Source organism: Ptychodera flava, chromosome 6 (genome assembly GCF_041260155.1).
Source record: "Ptychodera flava strain L36383 chromosome 6, AS_Pfla_20210202, whole genome shotgun sequence".
In the NCBI taxonomy this organism is placed as follows: Eukaryota; Metazoa; Hemichordata; class Enteropneusta; family Ptychoderidae; genus Ptychodera; species Ptychodera flava.
In genome coordinates, this window is record NC_091933.1 from 36100846 (window position 1) to 36124062 (window position 23217).

Consider the following 23217-nt stretch of genomic DNA (forward strand, 5'->3'; position numbering starts at 1 on the left):
TGAAACTTCAAACCCCTGATTTTCAATTTCGATGTGTTTAGAAAACTGTTTGTAAAAATCTCGTGATAAATTAGTTACGTTTAATCCATGGACGACACAACTATATTTCGACGTGTATGGCGCTTAGATATCGGACACGGGCTGTCTCTGTGTGTTGCGTTCGACACCTTGTATCGTACGGTGTGGCTAACTTCGCCAAGTTTTTAGCGCCCGAAATAGCTTCTACCGAGAAAAAAACTATCCAAAACGGGACAGCAGCGTCACCTGACTTAATATGCTGTCATATGACTTGTAAAACGCTACCAATACAGAGCGAAGTGAATACAACGAATTCTTGGTTTTGTTATAACTCCCAATTGCAAATTTAAAGCAAATTTTCAAAATCTTAAGATCAAAGCTACTAAAGCTGTTTTTAGTCTTCGTAAAGGTATTTCCTATATGGTAATTTTTCTGTGAAAGTTGCTTTAGATCTTTTTGATCATTTAATTGTTCCCATTCTTACCTATGGTTGTGAAATTTGGGGGAATGAAGTTAATGATAAGAGTAATTTCTTAAATGATGTTAGCTTTTCTTTTTACAGATATTTACTGGGTGTTTCAAAACATGCTCCTCAGACAGGTATTATAGGTGAACTTGGTTGATATCCTATCAAAAACGCATGTTAAAATATTGGAACAAGTTAGTTTTCAGTGATGACATTCTGTTACGTTCAGCGTCTCTTTCTGCCAAGTGGGTTTTTTCTCGCGTATGTACACACGTCTATGGGGCGAATAGTCCCGGAGCTGAATAGACCACGAGTGACTGTGGTATATCGTCAAGATGCAATGCAGGCGCGAAAATCGAAATTTAATGTTTCAAAAAAGCATCGGTTACACTTTTTCTTCTCGCCAAGGAAGTAAGTTAGATATACCCAGTCAGGTACTCATCCCAGATTTATACGGCCACATAAGAAACTACTTTCACGTTAGTCCTGTTAGAGGGCGGGCTGACTTCCTGTTTTTGATATCGTAAAGATGGCGTCGGCGGTCGATCGTGATCATCCATCTCTCTCGTCAAGATCGTTTGAAAATGACGACAGTTCGCCAACAATTTTGCCATGGGACAGATTTTCAAACTGGCTTCACTGCGTGTGTGTCGTGACGTTTGATCTTGAACTTGGTCAGGCCATGGAGGTAATGACTTCTCTTTCATATTGTTCCTAGACCTAGGTAGTAGGTATGGGATTTAGACAGGATACGAGTGTGACAGTACCAGCCGGTATGGATTCTCTCTACAGAATTCACACCCCGTGTGAAAATTTCTCCTGATCTGTTTAGCCCCATCGTTGTCGTTCAAGCCCCACTCATTCGCCAGGGTGATAATTTGACGCATTCCTAGAGAGTCTGGAGTTGAAACTGTTTAGCTGTCAAACGTCCCTCCAAAGGGATGTGTGTAAAACAGTGTATGTAGCTCCATGAATGATGTGTGTTATGAAGGTCACACGAGGTCGTATTACATTTCCATCGCTATCGCCGGGGGAAAGGGGAGAGACAAAGCATAAACCCTTTGTGACTGTTAACAACCGGGCAAAATCGGCATACACTATTATTTCAAGAGGCTCTAACGTCGAGTCAACCTTCGAGTTATATTCTGGGTGTTCACACATTACATCAAACTATGATTTCTGTTTATAATTTATCTGGTATACCGGTAGTATTAATTGCGTCAGTGGCCCAATTAAAAGTTTTTTGAAATAAACTCCCCAGTCTTGCCACACTTCCTCCACCACGTGGTGGTGCAAATGCCAAGATACGATGCAGAAAAATTTGTTGTGTAACCTTACCCACTGGATATATTTTGCTTTTTCTCTGTGTCGATTGACATTGAGGGAGAGAATGCACAATTTATGGTTGTGAAGGTCAGTCACTTATTATAGTAACAGCTCTCATCAGTCGATCAGCTGTTGGTTCCAGAGGCTGATGGTATTGTGAAGAAAATTGACAGTAGTACTTCTACAATAGTTCTAGGCATACATAATCATTCCATTCCCAGTGTGTTTTATCGTTTATGTATTCAATAACTCTAGGCATTCAATAATAATTCAATAATTGCTTGCACATTGCCTTCATTTTTTCCCAATATTTAGACATTTTCTTCCATTCATTATTGTTTTGTCATGCTCTGTGAGTTTTACCAAAGAATATATCGACAAGGAAAATGTAATCGGTAGGTTGTGTGTGAAGTGATCATGGGTTGGTAGAAACAGCATTGAGAGCATTTTGGAATTCACTGTCAAAGTCCTCAGTTTAAACATTGACCCTTCATGTCAGGTCCACAGCCGGTGGTTTAGCCCCTGTTTAATATTCTTACTTGTGTCTCTTTAGGTGATACATTTCCCATTTTTCCAGTGGTACGAAACCTGATAAATGTATATTCAAGGAAATGTTTCTGTTTTAAATGAAATCACTTTCTAGTTCATACCAAACAAATTTTGATACTGCTGGCTTCCTGCAAATGTTGTATATAGCGTGAACACTTGGTGTCTTTATTGAGGAAAGGTAACATCTACCCTTTTCAGTAATTATTACAGACAAAAATGTGTGTTTCACTCCATTGTACGTTATTTAGAATTCATCAGCATATCGAGTACACAAAAGGTAAATGTGTATATTATTTGGAAATTTGTTCGTTAAACTGGCCAGGTGCAATACTATGAAATCTGACACTTGACCCATTTTCCTCAAGCGTAATTTTGTCAAGCATCCTATTTTCTGTCCTGAATTTTCCATTTATATGACGGATTAAATTCAAAACAACTACAAAATGCTTAATGTAATATGATATTGCATAAAAGAAACATGACGTTCATATTTGTTCAGACTATTGAAATTCATGTAACAGATGACACACCTAATCAAATAGCAATGTCAGAAGGCAGTTTGATCTCCAAGTTCATCAAAAACTGATCACACTTCTCAGTCTGGTTATTGTGAACTGTAACCCCCTGGGGGAGAGAGGATTAAATTGATACTTTTTAGGAGCAATATCAGAACTCTTCTTAAAAGTGTAACGGTGAACTCTTTTTAAAAGTGTAACGGTATTTCCTAGAAATTCTTATGCCTAATGTGTATAGCAGTGTTCACACCATCATATTACCACCAGTGCATGCAGTTTTAGGTACTGCATTCAAGGAACAAAATGACCTTGTTTATGATGTGCACGATACAATAAAATGCCTACAGGGTACTTCAAGTCATTTGGCTACAGTATGCAAATAATGTCCCAGTTTTGTCTGAAATTTTGTGTGACTTCAGCGTGAGCAGCTCGTCAACCCAGTGGTTTTCACTGACCAGCTTCACCTCATGTGAAAGTTGTTCGCCTCATTGTTGTGAAAAACTGCTTTTCTTAAAATGTGCCTGTTACATTATATGCAAGGAGTTGGTGTCAATAGTGTAAGTGTTTTATATAGTTTAGTCTACAAGCAGGATGGATCCTGTGTTTGGTTTACCAGTATTTCAACTTGTAACTGATGTAAGGGACATTTGATATCAAATACAATTTACAGAGAAAAAAGGTAAAAATAGAGAAATTTTCTCCCTTGAATTAAATCAGAAATCTTCAAAGCTTACAGTTAGGATGCACTAACTGCAACTATTCATTTGTCACTAAGTTCTCACCTGAAGCTAGCCAGAAATTCCAATTAATATAATAACACATCCACAACCCACAGGAAATATAATTTCACTGTTTAAATGAGGCCACACATTTCAATGTCTGAGATCTGCCATCTGCTGTGCACTTTTGCTGTGCAGCATAGTAAGGAAACAGAGTGTAGTAGGTGTCAGTACTGATATTCTAGCAAGGTATCTGACCTTGAAGTTCCCACGTTAATTTCTTTAGCCGTAGCTGCCTTTGGGGCATGTGTAATGGTTACAACTTGTTTGGAATTATGAACATTCAATAAAAATATTATAGGATAGATTTCAATCAAACAACTACATGCATAAATTAGGATTCGCCTATTTTTAAAGAATTTTATGGTAAAAAGGATGGACGAGATAATAGAATAGAATTGATTACTGATGACGTTGTTTAGAATTAGATGGTGTGACAGTTTCAGCATATGGGAACAGCTACAGGGACAACAGACGAAATTTATTTTGATCTTCTTTTTGAAAACAAAGTGTGACATGATCACTATGATGATTGAAAACAATGTCGAATTCAGTGAACTTGGGGGTGTTCAGTTGCATAGCAAATGAACAGCTCTGAACGGCAGAGGAATATGCAATATGCCTTGACCTTGATGTCTCAATACATTTTCATTACTGCCGGCAATTTGCTTTGCCTGACTCACAGTAGTATGGCTGCAATTTTGCTTAACTTACTGGTTTCAAATTAAATGACAATTGCGCTGTTCAGCAAAAAGCTCTGAACCAGTGGCTTCGATTACAACTGCCCCTTGAGGTGGGGGGAGGGGCTTGATGCTACCTGAGTCAGTATAAATGACAAACCACAATCCCCTCCCCTTCCCCTAGGCAACAAAATAATGTGACCCTGTAAACCAGTGCTAGCACATGTAGTTATTTAAAGGTTAAATTTGCATCACATTTCCGTGTGAAATATGATGATGTAACCACGATGGTGTAACCACGATGCTGGTATTATTGCTGGTGGATTCTATACCCCCTACGGGATGGACAATAGGTGTAACCTTTGATAATGTGTTCACTTGTTTGTGCCATGACAATAAAACAACTTCTTTTCTTTTCCCTGAGGAATTTTGGAATGACATTCAAAGTATTACTCCCTGCAAACACAACACATGATGTGGCTGTAATGAAAATGTATAGAAGCGTAAAGTTCTGATGGTGACAAATGGATTCTAGGCAGGACAGAATTTTAGAATTATTAAATATTTGACATTGTATATAGAACACTGCATAGAGTTGACAAATTACATCACATCATGACGTTAGGAGTAAACAAGAAACAACAGGGAAAATATAACGGAAAATAAATACAAGCTATAATTTGTATTTTGTTGCATGTTTTTGTAGGTCATCTATCCAAGTCACGTGAAGCTTTCAGAAAAAGAGGTAGGTTTCTCTTTTGCATTTTGATATGTTTCATTATTGTAAAGCAATTAACATCTGACCAGTTAATTACATTCAGTTTCAGGTCAGGAATTGATTGACGTCAAAGGGTTTAGGCAGGGACTGCATTGGACTATTTATGTGCTGACTAAGAGCTGATGTCAAAAGGTCGATTTGGGATAATTTAATTTAGCTGTGAGCAAGGAGTCATGCCTAACTGTGCAAAAACCACTTGTGTGGTGTCTAAATTTCCCAGTTATGTTCAGATCAAATTGATTCCTCAATTCTAAATTCATAACGTCGCTGATGCAAAATCCTGAAAAAATGTAATTTTTATCCTACACTGAACTTGAAGTAATGTTCTTTAAAGATTGAGATGCTGACACTCTTGACATTTTCCAGCTGTGGATAGCAACTTTTTACTAGGTATTAACCCCTTGACTACCTATGGCGCCGGATATTTCCGGCGCCATATTGAATTACCATATACCTTGAGTGCCGGAAATATCCGGCACAGTTAAATAGGCGTATTTCCTTCGTTTTTGTCGCTAAAAATCCCGTAATTTCGGCGCCTGCATGCAGCGCAACTAAGATTGATGTATTCTGAACTGGCCTGAATGTGATTGCGCCCCCGTACGTCCGAATATGGCCAAATCCGGAAGCAAATGTCGTGACCCATGACCTCGACCCTGAAAGTTCAGGCTGATCACTGAAGCGTCGCGCTGATTATTTACAGTTTTCAGAACTACGGACGATCGCGAAGATGTTTATGGGTTTTTTTTTTAATGAAATGAAATGTTAGTTTATTGAAAACAAATGATTTATATGTAAATATGTTCTATTAACAGCAATATTCGTGAATGAAACTGGAGGAAATACAGTTTTTAGTCCCCACGGACACCGTCCGGGGGGACTTATAGGTTTGGTCATGTCCGTGCGTGCGTGCGTGCGTGCGTGCGTGCGTGCGTGCGTGTGTGTGTGCGTGCGTCCGTCCGTTCACACAGATATCTCAGAGATGCAAGAAGCGATTTCATTCAAACTTGGTACAAGGATTACTTCATATGTCATACAGATGCACATCGATTTGTTTTGGGATACGATCCAATATGGCCGCCAGGCGGCCATTTTATTACGATTTTTTCATGTACAGAGCCATAACTCAGAAATGTTTCAACCAATTTTATTCAAAGTTGGTACAAGGACATTGACCAATGTCATAGATATGCACGTCAATTTTCTTTGTGATACGATCCAATATGGCCGCCAGGCGGCCATTTTATTACGATTTTTTCATGTACAGAGCCATAACTCAGACATGTTTTAACTGATTTTATTCAAAGTTGGTACAAAGACATTGACCAATGTCATAGATATGCACGTCAATTTTTTTTGTGATACGATCCAATATGGCCGCCAGGCGGCCATTTTATTATGATTTTTTCATGTACAGAGCCACAACTCAGACATGTTTCAACCGATTTTATTCAACATTGCTACAAGGACATTGACCAATTTCATAGATATGCACGTTGATTTGTTTTGTGATACAATCCAATATGGCCGCTAGGCGGCCATTTTATTACAATTTTTTCATATACAGAGGCATAACTCAGGCATATCTCAACCGATTTTATTCAAAGTTGGTACAAGGACATTGACCAATGTCATAGATATGCACGTCAATTTGTTTTGTGATACGATCCAATATGGCTGCTGTGTGGTCATTTTGTTACGATTTTTTCATATACAGAGGCATAACTCAGGCATATCTCAACTGATTTTATTCAAAGTTGGTACAAGGACATTGACCTATGTCATACATATGTACGTCGATTTTTTATGTGATACGATCCAATATGGTTGCTAGGCAGCCATTTTATTACGATGTTTTCATGTACAGAGCCATAACTCAGACATATTTCCACCAGTATCATTCAAAGTTGACATTGACCTATTTCATACATATGCTCATCAATTTGTTTCACGTCATGTAGCAGTAACATGTCAATTATTGAAGTTTCGTAAGTAGGCTGATATGTCAAGAAATATGTACTGCATCAAATTCATGAAACTTTATACAGATGTTAACCGATGTTAAGCTCTTCACATTGCTTTAACATTGAAAAAGACATTTATCAGTGTCATTTTAATTAATTTGTAATTGCATAAGTAATGAACTTTCCTAATTAGGGTGATATAGCCACAAATTAATACAACGTCAAATGTGATGAAACTTGATACAGATGTTGATCTCATAGTGTTGTAAATACTGCATCAAACTTTATGAAATATGGTACCAGTGATAATCTGTTAAGTGTTAGAATTGTATGCAAAAATGTTTTGCAACATCCTGTTGATTAATTCCTAGTTGACTTATTTTATGAACTTTATGATGGTGGCCTACATTGGTTTTATGTTTTCATCACCATGGAACTCATTCTTGGCCATTGAGCGCCATCTGTATCAAAGTATTTTTATCACAGACCTAATTAATGAAGAGGACTCTATCCTCTCTGAGGACATGTAATCAAAGTACCCATTATTAACAAGTGGGGACTGTGTCATCAACGATGACTTGTTTACTGTAAGCCAGTGAAATTTATAGCAGCCATATTATCAATATGACTGGTCACATGACTGGTCATGTGTTTGGTAATGTGATATGTTTGTCCCTAAAATGTATTATTAAAAATTGTGAAATATTTTTTGATAAATCATAACCATTTTAGATGCATGTTTCTGCAAGGAAGACTTAAAGCAGGTGTTTACAAATATAAAATGTGTTGATTTTCAAATACAGAATCATGTCAGATGCTGATGTTTATGGTTCATTTACTCTGCCTTTTGTGAGAAAAATCTTAAATAGGTACATCTACAAATAAAGTAAAGGGTAGTTATTATTACATATATGTAAAGACAATGCCATAAAAATTGCAACTGTATTCAATTTGCATCATTTTATGGATTCAAAACGTCCTGATGCTTCAAATATTCATATTCTTTGCCAACTCTGGTCACATGACGTGTCATGTGATCAGTCACGTGACCTGGAAATACAAATTTATGTATGAAAAAGTGGGAAATTTCATGCTGATTCAGAAAATATATGGTTTATTGGTACTTACTTACTTTTTACTCTAAGCAGTGTTCATGCAATGACCACACCCCAGATTTTATCAATATTTACATAAGGGGCCTGGTATATAGGAATACATTGGCCTTGGTAGTCAAGGGGTTAAAATAGTACTGCTTGTGTGTCAATAAATCAGCAAATTGCAACCAGGCTTGTTCTTTAGAAATAATCAACTGTGTGTTATCAGGGAATGACCAACCTAAATCATTCAAACTATTTGGTATATCATATTGTATATGCTTCCATTACTGCAAATAGTTTTGCGGTTTCACAGTGTCTGCAGAACTCCTGTACCCCAGACTCCAAGTGTAAATCCTGCTAACCAAAATGCTGTTCTCTCTGCAGAAAATGAATATTTGTTACTCCAAGTGTAAATCCTGCTAACCAAAATGCTGTTCTCTCTGCAGAAAATGAATATTTGTTACTTATCATTTCCTGATTCTAACTCAGGTAAGATTAACTAGATTACTCTCTATTAGTTCATCGCCATGGTGATTCATGTGCAGATGTGAATCACAGTCACCTAGAAGTGTGTATACTGTTTCTGAACTCATTATGGTAGCTTTAAATTGATCACAATTAATGTCTTTGCTAAGTTTCAATAGCTGTTAGTCTGATACAGCTAAGCTAGCATATTTCGACCCTCCGTAGGTCATGTGACTGCATATGCCTTTGTGATTGGCAGATTTGCGGACTGACTGTATTCATTGATCAATTTGGCAAGGTTCCACCTGACCCAAGGGAAATGTAATGATTTGCTCCAAATGTAATGTTTAGTTTTCACAACTCCCAAGTAAAAAAACCCACGTGACTCACTTCAGATTGATTTTATCATTTTGCTCAGCTGGTTCCATCATAGTCAAATAATTATTAAGTGAATGAAACCATGTTCTTTGATCAGACAGACCATGGTGGACGGTGTAAGATTTAGCATTTGACTGAAAGAAAATGATGGTTCTACATCAAGGACCAAGACATATAACTGCAAAATTGTGGAGATATTTTCACTACATCATTTCTACAAGGAACTAGTAACACATGAAAAGTTAAAAAAAGTTGTAAGTTTATAAATGATTGTTGTATTTCAGGCTGTATGGGTGACACACAGTTTAACTTTCGTATCAGACAACACACTTCATCTGTAAATAGGAAATCCACCACACTCAGTGCCAGAAATGCTTATGAAAGGCGAGGTCCCATGTCACTACAGGTAAGCAGTGACACTCATAGCAAAACCAGGATGTAAACTTCAGTGATAAATGGAGAAGTGTGTTCACAAAGTTGTGCGTTCTGTCTTCTGCAAGTCATCGTGCGTCAGAGAATCTTTCATTTTGAGAGAGATAAGTGATAATTGTCATTCCATTTGCAGATCCCACAGAGTTGAAATGCTGTTGACGTCATGAAATATAAATCCTGAAAAAAGAGAAATCATGACAAAGTACAGTCCATCACAACTAATTTATAAGGATATTTTGATCTTCAAATATTAAAAGTGTTTTAGGAAGGATATCATAGTAAGGGGTTACTGTGCCTACTACCATGCCATCATTTCAGGGGAGATGTAAATGACAGAGTTGGTTTGAAGTCTTTCACATAATATGTGACACACAAGTATATTTCACATGGTTATAGTAAGTGGCTGATTGGATGTCATGTTCACCCTCCTAAACAGTCGTGATAGCAGTCTTAAAAACAAATTTATGATGACTAATTATTTGTAAGTCAGAGGTTAGGAGTGCTTGAAGGCTGCTCTGTAAAAATGCAACAAATGGAATCACATGTATACTCTGAAAATTATTTATTGTGAAGACATTTTAAATTTCATTTGTTACATGAAGAGTTGTGCCTATCTGTCCCCCATCTGTCTTTGAAGGGCAGTATTTAGCTTGGAAAATTGTACAAATACTGTTAGCCTTCCTTTCATACATTTATAACATCAGTGCAGTCTAACCTAGATACTGTATATTTCAAACATTACCATATCACCACAAGTTTTGTTTTTTTCCTGATCTGTGGATAACTATTGATTTTCATGCATTTCAGGGTGAAAATGCATATTTCCATGGGTTTGTGTATTTCCGGCAGGTCAGAGATAAAACATCACGGCGAGGGTACTTTCAAAAGGTATGTACTGTATTGATTTCTGGAAAACCACATGTGATGTTAAATAAAAATCTAGTCTTAAAACAGATCCATATGGCCGCTTTCACACATTAGCTGTCTCAGCTTCTGTTTGATGTCTGCTAACCATACAACGGTGCATTGTCGGCATGTTGCCTGTGACCTTTCTCTTCTTTACATCTAAAAAATATACAATAGTTTGCAAGCGGATCAAAGAGAAAGTAACAGTTTCAGGACAGGAATCCATTAATGCTACACACCCTGTTCGATAAATAAACGTGGATATGTAATACTTGTAAACATGATTTCTGTTCAAAATAACAATGGATATAGTTTGATAGTAGCATTGCAGATGTCATCATTGTAGACATTGTTGAAATTATAAAATTGTGTTACACAGGGTATTACCCTTCAATAAAAACTTTTTGTTTTGTTTTAATGCATGTACATCTTTAAAGTGATCTCTCTGTGCCAAACAGAACAGACCTGTTTATAAGCATACAAGTAATTAATTTCAAGATCTGTGGATGCAAAGGCAGCCTGGATCGAGCTATCAAGGACAGGAAATATTTGTAACCATTCAATGTTTAATGATTTCTCTTCACCTATCTCTTTTTTTATCATTAAATTCGTCGAAATAGAGTCATAACCATAAAATGACTCATAGAGCTGTGAATATTTGGTCAGTGTTTTTGTTACAGAATATTGACAGCAGTCGGAGTTGTAGCTGACAAGTAAAAACCAAAACAGAAACAAACAACCCGCAGTGTTGACAAAATTCTGGTTGTTAAATTATTTACAGCGACAGTTGGGGGAAATGAGCTGTAAAATACCATATTGCCAGCTTTGTAACTACCAATGATTTGTTAATATTTTTCCATAGTTCTTGGTCCACATCTTGGCGTTGACAATTTCAAACCATATGGTTATTGTTACGCACTGTGCTTTGTAGAAATCTCGAACTGCTTTAAGTGATCCTAGTATTGTTTGATATTTCACCATCAAAAATTACTTGATTGTTGGCAATAATTGTATGTATCGAATTCCATTCCCCATTATTGCATGTATTGAATTCGTTTTTACCAATTATTGCCCAGTGCATTTGTGTCCAGGTTTTTCTTTTTTGGCAAATGTGCAGTAAAAATTTGAAAGGAATGTAATTATGTTCTGATGATGCACAGGTCAAGTGAAGTGTTAGGTTAATTGCATCGGTCCCTTTTTGTAAAAAAATTCCTTTCATCCGTTGAAAGCCTGTTCAGTTTATTGAGGTATGACTCATCGTGGATGCTTTCAAGCGTGAAGTCGATGAGCTCCATTTAGACTTTTCAGACACAGAGTGAAACATTGCAGTGAGGTCATGTCAGGAACCAGGACATTCTTTGCAGAGTATCAAACAATGATGCCGGTTTTAGTCTGTGTGATTCACTGAGTGATAAAACTTACAAAGTATTCACTAAAATATTGCCACATTTTGTAATAGATACAAAGTATTTTCTGAAATATTTATCTTGTTGACACTCACCAAATCAAACTAGGATGTGGTCAGCACTCTTCTATGGAGGAAATTTTTAGTCTGTGTTCCCCCTTGATCAGCTAAAGTCAGTACCTATCTTAGGGCTGATACAGTCACCATGGTTACTCTGACCGCAACGATTTGATAGTAAGATAACGGTGCATCAGGCTTCTGCAACTGTTCACACACATAGTGCATTAGTTTATACAGCTCAAATATTTTGTCAGACCGAACTCCCCTTTACACGAGGAGTAAACTAGCCCAACTCTGCTCCCATACATGTATATGTTTGCGTTATAATGTTTTGGAGCAGACTTAAAGGCAGTTTTCGCCTCAAAATTGTAGGACTTAAATGGTTGCCCAAACTTTACTCGAGGAAACTTTAAACGATTCCCTTTTGAAATCAAGAATAGAAATTAGGCGTGACAGTCAACTGTGCTATTAAAGTGTAATACTGTAGAAATAAATGACCAAATATTTACTGACACTTGAAATGCAAAATGGCTGCCATCCCCGTGTCAACTCTCTGGGAAATATCAATTTTATTCTCAAAAATAAGCTGGTAAAAACTTTACTTAATCCACGAGCTTCAAAGTGATCCCCCTAAAGTTTTAGACCAAAAATGTATTGTAAAAGTTTGATAGTCTGAATATCTGTACCCTAGTTGCATTCTGTGTTGATCACACTTAAAACACAAGCTTAATCTCACACCAGACAATTATCCAGTGTGAACCCCACAGCGGCCAATCTCATCAATAACAGACTCAAAAGTCACTGAATTTTGACCACATTATTTTTTTTTCTTGTTCCTTGGTATAGCAGGTAGATGTAGATCATTTTGTTTTGATTATACTAAACTATATTTATCATTATTTTGTGTCACGTGCACAGGGACAGTGTTTGCCTTGTAATTTACTTACCTGACAATGGTTTCTCCTGAGACTGGTGATTGTAATAATGCCATTAATTGGCAAATCTAATTATTTTATATAAAAAATTGATGAATGACACTGTCTGAATCAGAGTAAAACCCTTTCTTTAATTCAAGAATGTGTCTTTTAAGGATGAAACATTCACAACATTTCAGAAGGTAGGCACAAAAAACTTGATTTGATTTTGTGTTGAAATCAATGCTAATACCGTATTGACTTGCGCTTTCATTGAAAGACACATTTTGCCATAGTATTTGAATCTAAATTGCGTCAAATAATCATGCAAAAGTAAGTGTTGTCCCTCAAAACATGTGACGTCAATAGTTTCCACAGTGGAAGACTTATTATTTGAAAGCCATTTGAAAACAGTTGGAATCATTTTAATTATTTTGGGGTTAAAAATCAATACTGTTTGATGAAAATACTGCAGAGTTACATCCATGTAATAGACACTTGGCAATATTTTGTTGCATCCAAAAGGAAAATTTTAATAATAGATATCCCTTCTATATATAAAGCATTCAGTAAATCTTGATAGGAATCAAACCTATAATGTACGGCATCTATTCACCTAGCAAAGACGTCTTAGCACTCAAAACTGCATGGCTCAATATGGTTCAATGACTGAGCTAAGTTGTTACGTTTTTTGTGACCATGACCCCTCGTGACATACTGTAAAATTTATAGAGTAATCGGACATACATACTCATTATAAAGAAACATGACATTTTATTCTCAAATAAACTCAATGGCTCTGGTCTAACACATCGATTGTGTTACAACACAAGCCGAAACAAAACCTGAAAATATGAACGATGCTTTTTTGTTCCTGACTATAGTTCATAATTATTTTACCTTACAGTCGTCACATTTGATACATGGACACACTGCAATGAAAAACAATTTTATCGAATTTTCTGTTTCCTTTGTTTGCCTTTCAGTCGGTGGTATTGATAACAAAGTTGCCGTACATCAATTTATTTACTCAGTTGATTGAAATTATTGCTCCAGAGTATTTCGAAAACGGAGAACCTTGCCTGGAAGCCGGTAAGTCCAGCAATCGATGTAATTGAGACAATATACCTGAAAAGAAATACCCTTATGTATCATTTCTTTTTCTTTTAGTTTGATTGAAACCATGGCAACTGTATTGTAGAAACCTATCTTGTTCATCTGTACGTAGACTAAAAGCAATCATAAAAATTGAATTCTGACATTCGGCAATGTGGTCGGATAATGTGAAGTCAGTAAAACACAGGGAACTTATCAAAATTATATTGCCGTACATTTCAGAATAGTCCTAGAAATTGACTTGACATGCTTGCATAAAATGTATGCATATCTCAGTTACATGTACAAGGCCATTTTAAAGAAGATATGTTATTAATGGTGAAGTTTAGGGCATGTATGGCAAGATCTTGATTGTAAGGGCCACCTGTTGTCTCCAACTGTGTGAATGCTTATTGGATATTTTGTCAGTATGATATGCCCCCCTGATGAAATATGATTCATCATCATAAGTGATGGGACAAGTAACCCGTGATGGATGAGAAATGTAATAAAAAATCGTATATATGATGGATATGTTGATCAAAAATCTGCGTCTTATGAAGGCTTTGGATAATAGTCTAGGTTATAGTGTGGTTTAGGGTTTGGATTATGAAGAAATTGATGTACGTGATATATACAAAAAGGAAACAGAAATGATAAACAATTAACTGATATCTTGGCAGATAGTATTTTGCTTTTTGCAAAGGTTCTTTTTTTGCCTTTTATCTTTTTGTCTTTTGTGGTCAGTTGCTTTACATAGTTTTAACACTGAATGAAAAAAAATATTCCTTATGACATTTTTGTTGAGGTTATATTTCATTTTTGTTAAGGTAATTGATTGTGCAGGGTTTGGGAAAATCAGAAAGTAGCTTGGCATATCAAGCAAGAAAGGAGTTCAAAAATTGCTAGACATTTGACAGTCCCTCCTGCCTGCTTGCTTAAAATACCAAGATCGCCATGGTGACGAGTGCTGTGGCATTGGAAGGAATAATTTTCCCACAACCGAAAGGCGCAGCACAAGTGGGTGTTGACAGTCTGACAACTTTCCCTCCCTTTATCACTCATGAAGAAACACAACAGTTGATATTTCAAAAGGGGTTACAAACATACTGGAGCAAATCTTTGTTACCTGTATTTATAGTTTCACTGGTGGAAATTTGAAGTAATATGCCTGAGAGTGAGAGCGTCTCTTATTTTTGAAAAAAGGAAGATGTTCCAATTCTTTATGAATTAGAGAAAGCAGAAAATTTCAGACTTGAGGTGTGGGAAATTTCTGTATGTGTGGAGAACGGCTACATGCATTGCCATTCAGTAGACCATTATGAAATATTGAAGTTTTACTGTAAGAAGGTATACAACAATGTCTCATAGTATTTGGAGTGTTCAAATACATCTCAGTGAGTGTATGGCAGAAGCGGAGCTGTAGAAGCAGATTCCGTTTATTCTAGCAACAGTAATTATGTTGTCAAGGCAACATCCTTTGTGAGAGCAGGGAAATCTGACAAATGAATAATCTGCTATTTTTTCTTTTGAAAGTGAACATGAATGTGAGTTTGGAGTCCAAGCTATGTGTTTTTCTAAGATTAGAAAGGTGAAATGGAAAGCTGTAGCAGCTGTCCTGAAACATTCACAGTTTTCAATATAAAATGGAAATTTCATAATTTCATTATTTATCGCAGCAGATTTTGAAATCATGTAATTACTTTTTCTTTCAAAAATTGATATTTTATCAATCAAATATTTATGGTAATATAGGGAAAGACACGGAGAATGTAGGTCTTACTGCCAGCATCAGGGTCAAATACAGCCTGTTAATGGTATCAAGTGTAAAGGCCAGGGACTCGATCCGCGGGATCAGATTTGTTTCAGTGTGTAAGAGGATTATAGAGGTGTCATAGACTTCTGTTTTCCATGGAAATTGTAGTCTAATACTAGTAAGTAAATTTCCTGAGAAGATAATCTGATACCTGACACAGGCCTTTAGGTAGATGTTTGAAATTTTAAATTAGGCTTTGCACGAGAGAAACTCCTGAAAGATTATGTCCAATCTATTCTGGAGGTAAAAAAATTAATATCACTATGACAGGTATCCATTGTGTAAGGGTTTTCTTAGGGGACAAGACAGCTGGTTTGGTAAAACCTGTATCAAGGTATTAATTGGTGTGACTATTTGCATAAAGGCATACTCATTAGCCGCTCAAAGTGCATATTCTACATATCCAGCTGTGGGTAATCCAGCGGCCACACTTAGCATGCTTTCGTCAAATCGTCACCTTTCTTTGTACATTGATGATATTTTTAGGGTATGCTTACGTGACTTTGAAATCTCATATCATTATCAATGTTTTGTTTTTTTTTTAGAATTTTTGTACAGTATTTTGATTCTTTCTCCATGACTTTATTTAGGACTGATACACTTTGTGAGACAAAATTGTGATTAATCTGGATTAATACGTTCTATAAACCTACAGATTCATTTTGGACATATTTCAGAATAATTAACATCATGGCAGCCAACCAGTCATAGTTGTTTGTCTGAGCTCATTTCCGTCTCACAAATATTAGACAGGAAGAAACAGTATCCATGCCTGACATTTCCCCATGTTTTCTTTCCCATAACCACTTCCTTCAGCATGTCATGATATTGACCAGTGGGCAGCGCCTCATCCAGGTGAAATGCTACATTTACCAACAATGGGTGTTGTACTGCAAGTTCGGATACCTTCCAAACAAGAAAAAGCACCGTCACAATCTCAGATTAAAAAGACTACTCCATTGGTGAGTTGATTTGCCAAAGCTAATGACATTTGTGTAACTTTTGTTCTGAAAATTTCCAGTCATTTTAAACATGCTTTCAAGATCTCACAATGTGTCTCTCAGCAAATTCTACTTACATATTGATATAGATATCCATTGCAGTATGCTTGATGCCAGAGTGTTATGTGCAATATCATAACTTTTAAGAAAAAGACTTAATTTGGAGAGTGATTATATGTACATGATTAGCGCCATCAGTAAATGAAAAGCATAACTTTTGAGAAATGATTTAATTTTGAGAGTTACTTCAAAGCACCCTCAGTGATTGAAAAGCATAGCTTTTGAGAAAATGATTTAATTTTGAAATTGCCTACAAATGCGCCCTCAGTGATTGAAAAATGTAACTTTTAAGAAAATGATTTTTTTTAATTTTGAGAGTTACTTCAAAGCGCCCTCAGGGATTGAAAAGATTGAATTTAATATCACGGTAAGAAATGATAGAAACATTACAGATATTTGAAACGAGAAAAAATGGACTGGTTGTTCATCAACACTCTTATCTTCACTGTGCAATAACCAGAAAAATTTGTTTCAGTCGCCAGGAAGTGCGCCCCCTATAATAATCCCGTCAGTCAATGAAGTGGAGGTTTTCAAATGTTTCCAGCCAGTCTTGCCACATATACAGTTACTATGGGAACTCATACTTACCAATGAGGTAAGCCATTTATACAGATTAGCTGTCCAGTGCACTAGTTTTTGATGTGTGTACTTTCCAAACTTATACTCAACAAATACTTAGAGGAAGGCCAACCATGGTTGATAGCAACTGCTACTTAGTGTTACGGCATTAGTGTTAATGACATACAGTAGAAATATCAAGGGCAAGTTCCAAAGTCACAAACTTCTTCCTCAACTTTTACTTTCAAAAATTTTCACAACAGACACAGATATGAATCCTGTTTTCAGTTATTTTTACTTTTCATAAAAAGTCAAAGTGGTCAAAGTATCACAAGTTACAATAAAGATATTTTCTATTTCAAAAATATTACCAATGTCATACATCGCAACGGACTTAATTCAAAGCAGTTGATGTTCAATACAAAAATATCATGATTATAGTGTAGCAGGTAGATATAAACCTGAGATCTCTACAAGCTCATATAATATTGTTTGTCAGTATCCTTTGATTTAATTAAAATGATATATCTACAGTACTTCTTGATAACTTCAGTGATTATTATAATGAATCATTTCCTTCTACTGGCCTAACAACGTAATCTGTAATTTGTTTTTCAGCCCATTGTAGTGATGGCGCCCTCGCCCACCATTTGTTCAGACACTGTGCAGGCACTTGTTAGTATGATATCACCCCTACGGTACACTTCAGATTACAGACCATATTTTACGATACATGACAGCGAGTTCAAAGAATATACCACAAAAACACAAGCTCCGTAAGTATACTTCCTAGTATATACATGTAGTTGCAGAATATTGGTGTTAGCTTCTGTACAATTTGAATTGTACTTCATACATGTAGCATGTTTACCTTGAGTTTTAGTTTTAGCTTTTTTGATTGCAGTTTCAAAACGTGTTATTTCTCTTTGCGTGTGCATAGCAGAAGGTAAAATACTGAACAGGACAATTTTCTCTTCACTTCTGAATTTCAAAGCACCCACAAACCATTCTCACCTTAATTTGGAAAGTTTAATAACAAGCTAATAGCTATCCTGAAGACAGTGTTGTGAATAACAATAACAATACTGTGGTATGGTGTTGTTTCTTTCCATTTTCACAAGATGACTGGACAAATGTTGTGTGAATCTCTTTACCTAGCCTTCGCTTTGACCACAGTATCTCTTTCTAACGATTTAATTCAAAGTGATTTTAAATTAATGACTTGTTGACCAAAAGCACATAGTACAATCAGCAGAACATATAGCAGTTTGCATTTGTGCTTGTACAGTGATTACTATCAACAGAAAGTTTTCACAACATACAAGTTTCCTGCGCCCTTTCTAGAAAAATAGTCACGTCCAGTTAAAGTCTGACAGTTTCAAGCTAGGCACAGCCAATCAGTGTTTCATGTAACATTTATTCCATTGATTCCTAACATTTACAAATGAGCTCTTATTGTTGACCTGTTGCAAGACTTGAAATTTGCAGGTAGAGCAATTTTCAAACGTACATGTTCCTAAAATTAAAACTTTTCTGACTTCAAGAATCGTAAGACTGATTGGTTTCTTTTGTTGTTCTATACAGGCCTGCAGTTGTACTTGGAGTCACAAATCCTTTCTTTGCTAAAACACTTCAACACTGGCCACATATCATCAGGATAGGAGAGATGGGTCCAATAGGTAAGTCACCTGCATAGACATTTGGATGCGTAACTAGAGATGGATATAGTAATTTAGTTATTGTATTGCAATGATTGGTTTACATCATCTAGGTTTGTGATAGTAGTGCCGTTACCATGGCATGTCACTAGTTTCAGAGATTCAGCGCTGTGTGCAGTATTGTGTCTACTGGATGCTGTAGTGCTGCTGCTGTAGTGGAGGCGGTGTGATGACTTTGTGACATTTGAGTCTCACACGGCTCTGCATAGATGTGCAGTACATTGGATGTCTGTCTTTGTGTATGTGTGAGTCCAAATGTCTAACATTTTCAAACTCCATCACGTCTGGACGTTTGCAGTTTTATTGAAACTGTCACATTGTACTGGTGTATCGACTAACATGGAAATGTAGAACTTTCTTGTCTAGACAGTACCTGTTATTGATAATACATCTCTTGCCAGACACAGTAATCACTGGGCTATGCACGTAGAATTCATGTGTTTATTCAAACCCAGCACTACAACAGCACAAGTCACTTTTTCACTTTTCCATTAACAAAGTGTCATTCACTGAACACTGACAGTGGTGTGGCTTCAAGCTCTGAGCAGTTTATTTCCATGGTGAGGAAAGCAAATCATACTTTTCTGTTATGACCGTCATGCCATGGTATTCAGTTGATCCGTCTGCTTTAAAGAGAATAGACAAGATGACATATGCAAATTGAATTCATGTGTATTTCAGTATGTCTCAAAATACACACATGTGAAATATAAAATCATGTAAAAGATTTTCGGTCAACACAAAACAATGACAATAATTTCTGGAGGCTTACTGGATATTGATGATGCAGCACTCAATGTAAATTCCTTGACCAGTCGGTCACTTTCAGTGGCTGTGTTAAAGGGACAAAGTCGGCCATTTTTCATGAATTTTGTTTGATACGAGAAACAACTTATATTGTTTGACATTTTGAAAGATGCTGAATGAATGGGTGACCATTCATATATTCAATCACAGTTTCAGACACGATACTTGAAACCATCGTGAAAATGAATTAATAGTCATGACCATTAATTCATTTTCGCGCTGATTTCATTTAATTGGTCTAAAACCAGGATCAAATATATGCATGGTCACCCATTCATTCAGCATCTTTCAACATGTCAAACAATATAAGTTGTTTCTCGTATCAAACAAAATTCATAAAAAATGGGCGACTTTGTCCCTTTAAGGCCTCTGATTGGTGCGTAAATGGAATGTGATAATTCTAACATAGGTAGCGGCAGCCTTGCTAACATACATCTCTCTCTCTCATCTTGTTGTGTTTTTCACTCTAGAGAAAAGTTCATGGAAGAAAAAGAAATCTAGTAATATTAAAACACTAGAATCCAAACCAGGTGGGCTTGCATTGCATTTGTTATTGTCTTTTTAATGCACATCTCATTTCTGCCATCTCTCTCTCTCTCAGCTAGCGTAGTTCCAGCATTGCCTTAACTCTCTGTCACCCCTATATCACTGTACACTGATCCAACCATGCCACTGAGAACTACAGGGTTGTACCAAAGCCTAGGGTGAAGGGGGGGGGGAACATGCACGTTGACTCTTTAGAAATCCATTGCTTTCTATCTCTGACATCCCAGATTTTTTCCATTGCAGGGGTTTACACAAGGTACAAGACGTATTTGAATAAAGACAAGTCCATTCTCAAAAGATTACAGAAGGTGAGAAGGTGGCTTCAACATTGTATCAGAAAGTTCTTAAGCCAAGGATATCGTTCAAACTGTATCCGCAATGAGTTGCTGTGACACTATATGAAACCAGATAAGAGTAACAAGTTTCTATCATGAATACATTTATCATTGTTTATCCCCTTAAAATCATTCATCGAGTACAAGAAGTGCGTGTTGGGAGGTCATAGTTTATACCAATTTTTTAGAACCAAGTTCATGAATTTACTGAGGAAAGGCCAGCGAGAGCACAGTAATGGTCAGTATGATAATATTTGCTGTATCCACTCATCAGGGCATTCAGAACAAGAGACCGATGGAAGTCCAAGACGCCATGATGAGGCGGCACCTGCTGGAACTCACTCAGAGCTTTATGATTCCATTGGAACGATACGTTGCAAGTTTGATGCCTTTACAGAGGAATATATCACCATGGAAAGTGAGTATGGCTGTGAAATTCAGAGCCGAAGCCACATCCAAATCATAGACAATAGAGAGGGGAAGACGGACACGTCTCTATTGAAAAGATCAACTGCTTTCAGACTTTGAGACTTTTGATAATACCAATTTTTTGTAGCTCAATTCTTCTGAAACAGTTCTGTTCCATGTGTCATACGTGTTCGTTGTAAAAAACTACATGTTAATTTCTGGGTATTGACAGAGAATTCCCCTAAAGAATTTACCAAGTTTAGGCAAAGCTGTCACATGTAAATTTGGAGTACTGTATCCATGTGTCATTGCCTAACATTTCTCACTGTTTAATTTTCTTAGATAATATTAACCATTTCCCTACTCTGTTGTTTGTTACCCAGCATCCCCCAAGGTTAAGACCATTTGATCCGGATGAGTTTGTCAAGACACTGGAGCATTCTGGTCCTCAACTGACATCAGGGCTTACCGGTGATTGGATAGGACTCTACAGGTGAATATAACCACTCAGAGCTGTTGTGTTAAAGGGCACAGCTGCTGAAATGCTGACTTCATCAGTATCGTGTATATGACTGAATATAAAGTTTGCAAATGAGAGTACGACTTTAAACATTGACCATCCTGACTATTACTAGATCATCAGTGTTTGCTTCAAAATGATACAGTATAGCTAATGTCACTGTGAAATATGTCCCTTTCTTACATTGAACATCTTCTTATGAACTTACTGACGTCAATTAAGTCATTTTGATCATTCTGTTTACTCCAAGTGAAAGAAAGTATCGTTACTGGACTTCATATATGCTGTCAAAGTGTATAACAGACATTGCTTTCAATTTTCTTCAAATATTTTTTTCATTATTTCCCAGTGCCGGGCAGATCCACCATGATAAATCCACCTGTCTACCTGTAAATTAATTGGATGTCTTGTTGTAACATTGTAACTAAAACTTATTAGTAATTCACCAATCAAAATAAGTGGTGCAAATAAATTTGAGTGAATGATTAAGTGTAGTTTTACGGTTTCTCTCTTCCCACTTTGGTGTCTGCAGGAGGTTTTTCAAGTCGTCCAACTTTGAAGGTTGGCTGAGGAATCGCCAGCAGGAAGTCAATCAGAAACTGTCCTTGCTTCACTTGGAAGCCCTGTGTGATGCTGATCTGATGGTGTGGATCAAAGACAAACAGGAAGTGGAGATTGTTGATCTGATACTCAGACTCAGGGATAAGCTGGTAAGGAAACGCAGTGCTTATTAACAAGACTGTGCATGCGCTGTTTACCAATGCAGTCCACAAGGGTACAGACTGTTCTTTGAAAGTGTGATTTCCGTCCGCAGAAATGACAGTAAATATGGTGATTTAAACTTTCTGCCTCCTTCCCCCCTCTCTCTCTCTCTCTCTCTCTCTCTCTCCCTTTCTAACTCTCGGCTGTCAAATTTGAAAAATTTTTGATATAGAAGAAGTGTGATATGCACTGTTTCCGTTAACGCAAAATCCTGCGTATTTTACGCACAATTGTTCGGAAATACACAAAAAAAATCATGACTGCGTAAACAAATACGCACTGAGAAATGCCGCCATGACACGACGTACTTGGCCCGCACTACATTGCCTGAACACGGTTCAATGCAGGACAAAAATAGAACATATGCACCTGCTTGCAAGTGACATTTATCATGATATTGCAACATTTTAGACTTTAGCAGACCGCAGCACTTTATGCAACATTGTATTTCATCATCACAAAACGTCATGTCAATTAGTTCTGCACAGACAATGGCACTACAGATGCAAAAAATTCGAGAATCGATCGAGTCTACGTTGTTGGTTGTTGGTAACACAATACAGTTAATGGTCATTACGTCGCATGTTATTTGGAAAGTGTTTACGGGTGACCATTTAGACTCTGTCGGGTTGCATTCTTGAGAGGTCCCGCTGGACTTTGAACAGTATCTACTTTTTGTTTGCCCTTTGAAAACACTAATTTCGTAGTCAGAAGGTATTTTCTTTGAACATGAACTCATTGGGCTGCTCAACGATCATATACGGGACATGCATAACGGCATTGCAAACGTTCAGCTATACCCTTGAAGCCCCCCAGGTTGTTTTTTGTTAATAGAGCATGCGCATTACAGGAAACCCCCAAG

The 23217-nt window shown here is 36.8% G+C and overlaps 1 protein-coding gene across 5 annotated transcripts in view; it reads left to right on the top strand.

Moving 5' to 3' along the window:
- The window catches only part of LOC139135635 (protein DENND6A-like), a 35346-nt gene that overhangs the window by 7953 nt on the left and 4176 nt on the right, over positions 1-23217 (top strand). For 2 of the 5 annotated variants that reach the window (XM_070703132.1, XM_070703131.1), the window contains exons 2-15: positions 5040-5078; positions 8616-8658; positions 9297-9418; positions 10252-10332; positions 13716-13821; positions 16457-16602; positions 17177-17296; positions 17878-18035; positions 18844-18938; positions 20255-20314; positions 20574-20638; positions 20940-21083; positions 21457-21566; positions 22126-22303. In XM_070703132.1, the coding sequence (XP_070559233.1) occupies positions 8619-8658; positions 9297-9418; positions 10252-10332; positions 13716-13821; positions 16457-16602; positions 17177-17296; positions 17878-18035; positions 18844-18938; positions 20255-20314; positions 20574-20638; positions 20940-21083; positions 21457-21566; positions 22126-22303 (1425 nt within the window). In that variant the 5' untranslated portion in view covers positions 5040-5078; positions 8616-8618. Of the gene's footprint in view, positions 1-994; positions 1173-5039; positions 5079-8553; positions 8659-9296; positions 9419-10251; positions 10333-13715; positions 13822-16456; positions 16603-17176; positions 17297-17877; positions 18036-18843; positions 18939-20254; positions 20315-20573; positions 20639-20939; positions 21084-21456; positions 21567-22125; positions 22304-23217 lie in introns of those variants that run through there. The other 3 variants (XM_070703127.1, XM_070703129.1, XM_070703128.1) reach the window with 3 other exon arrangements.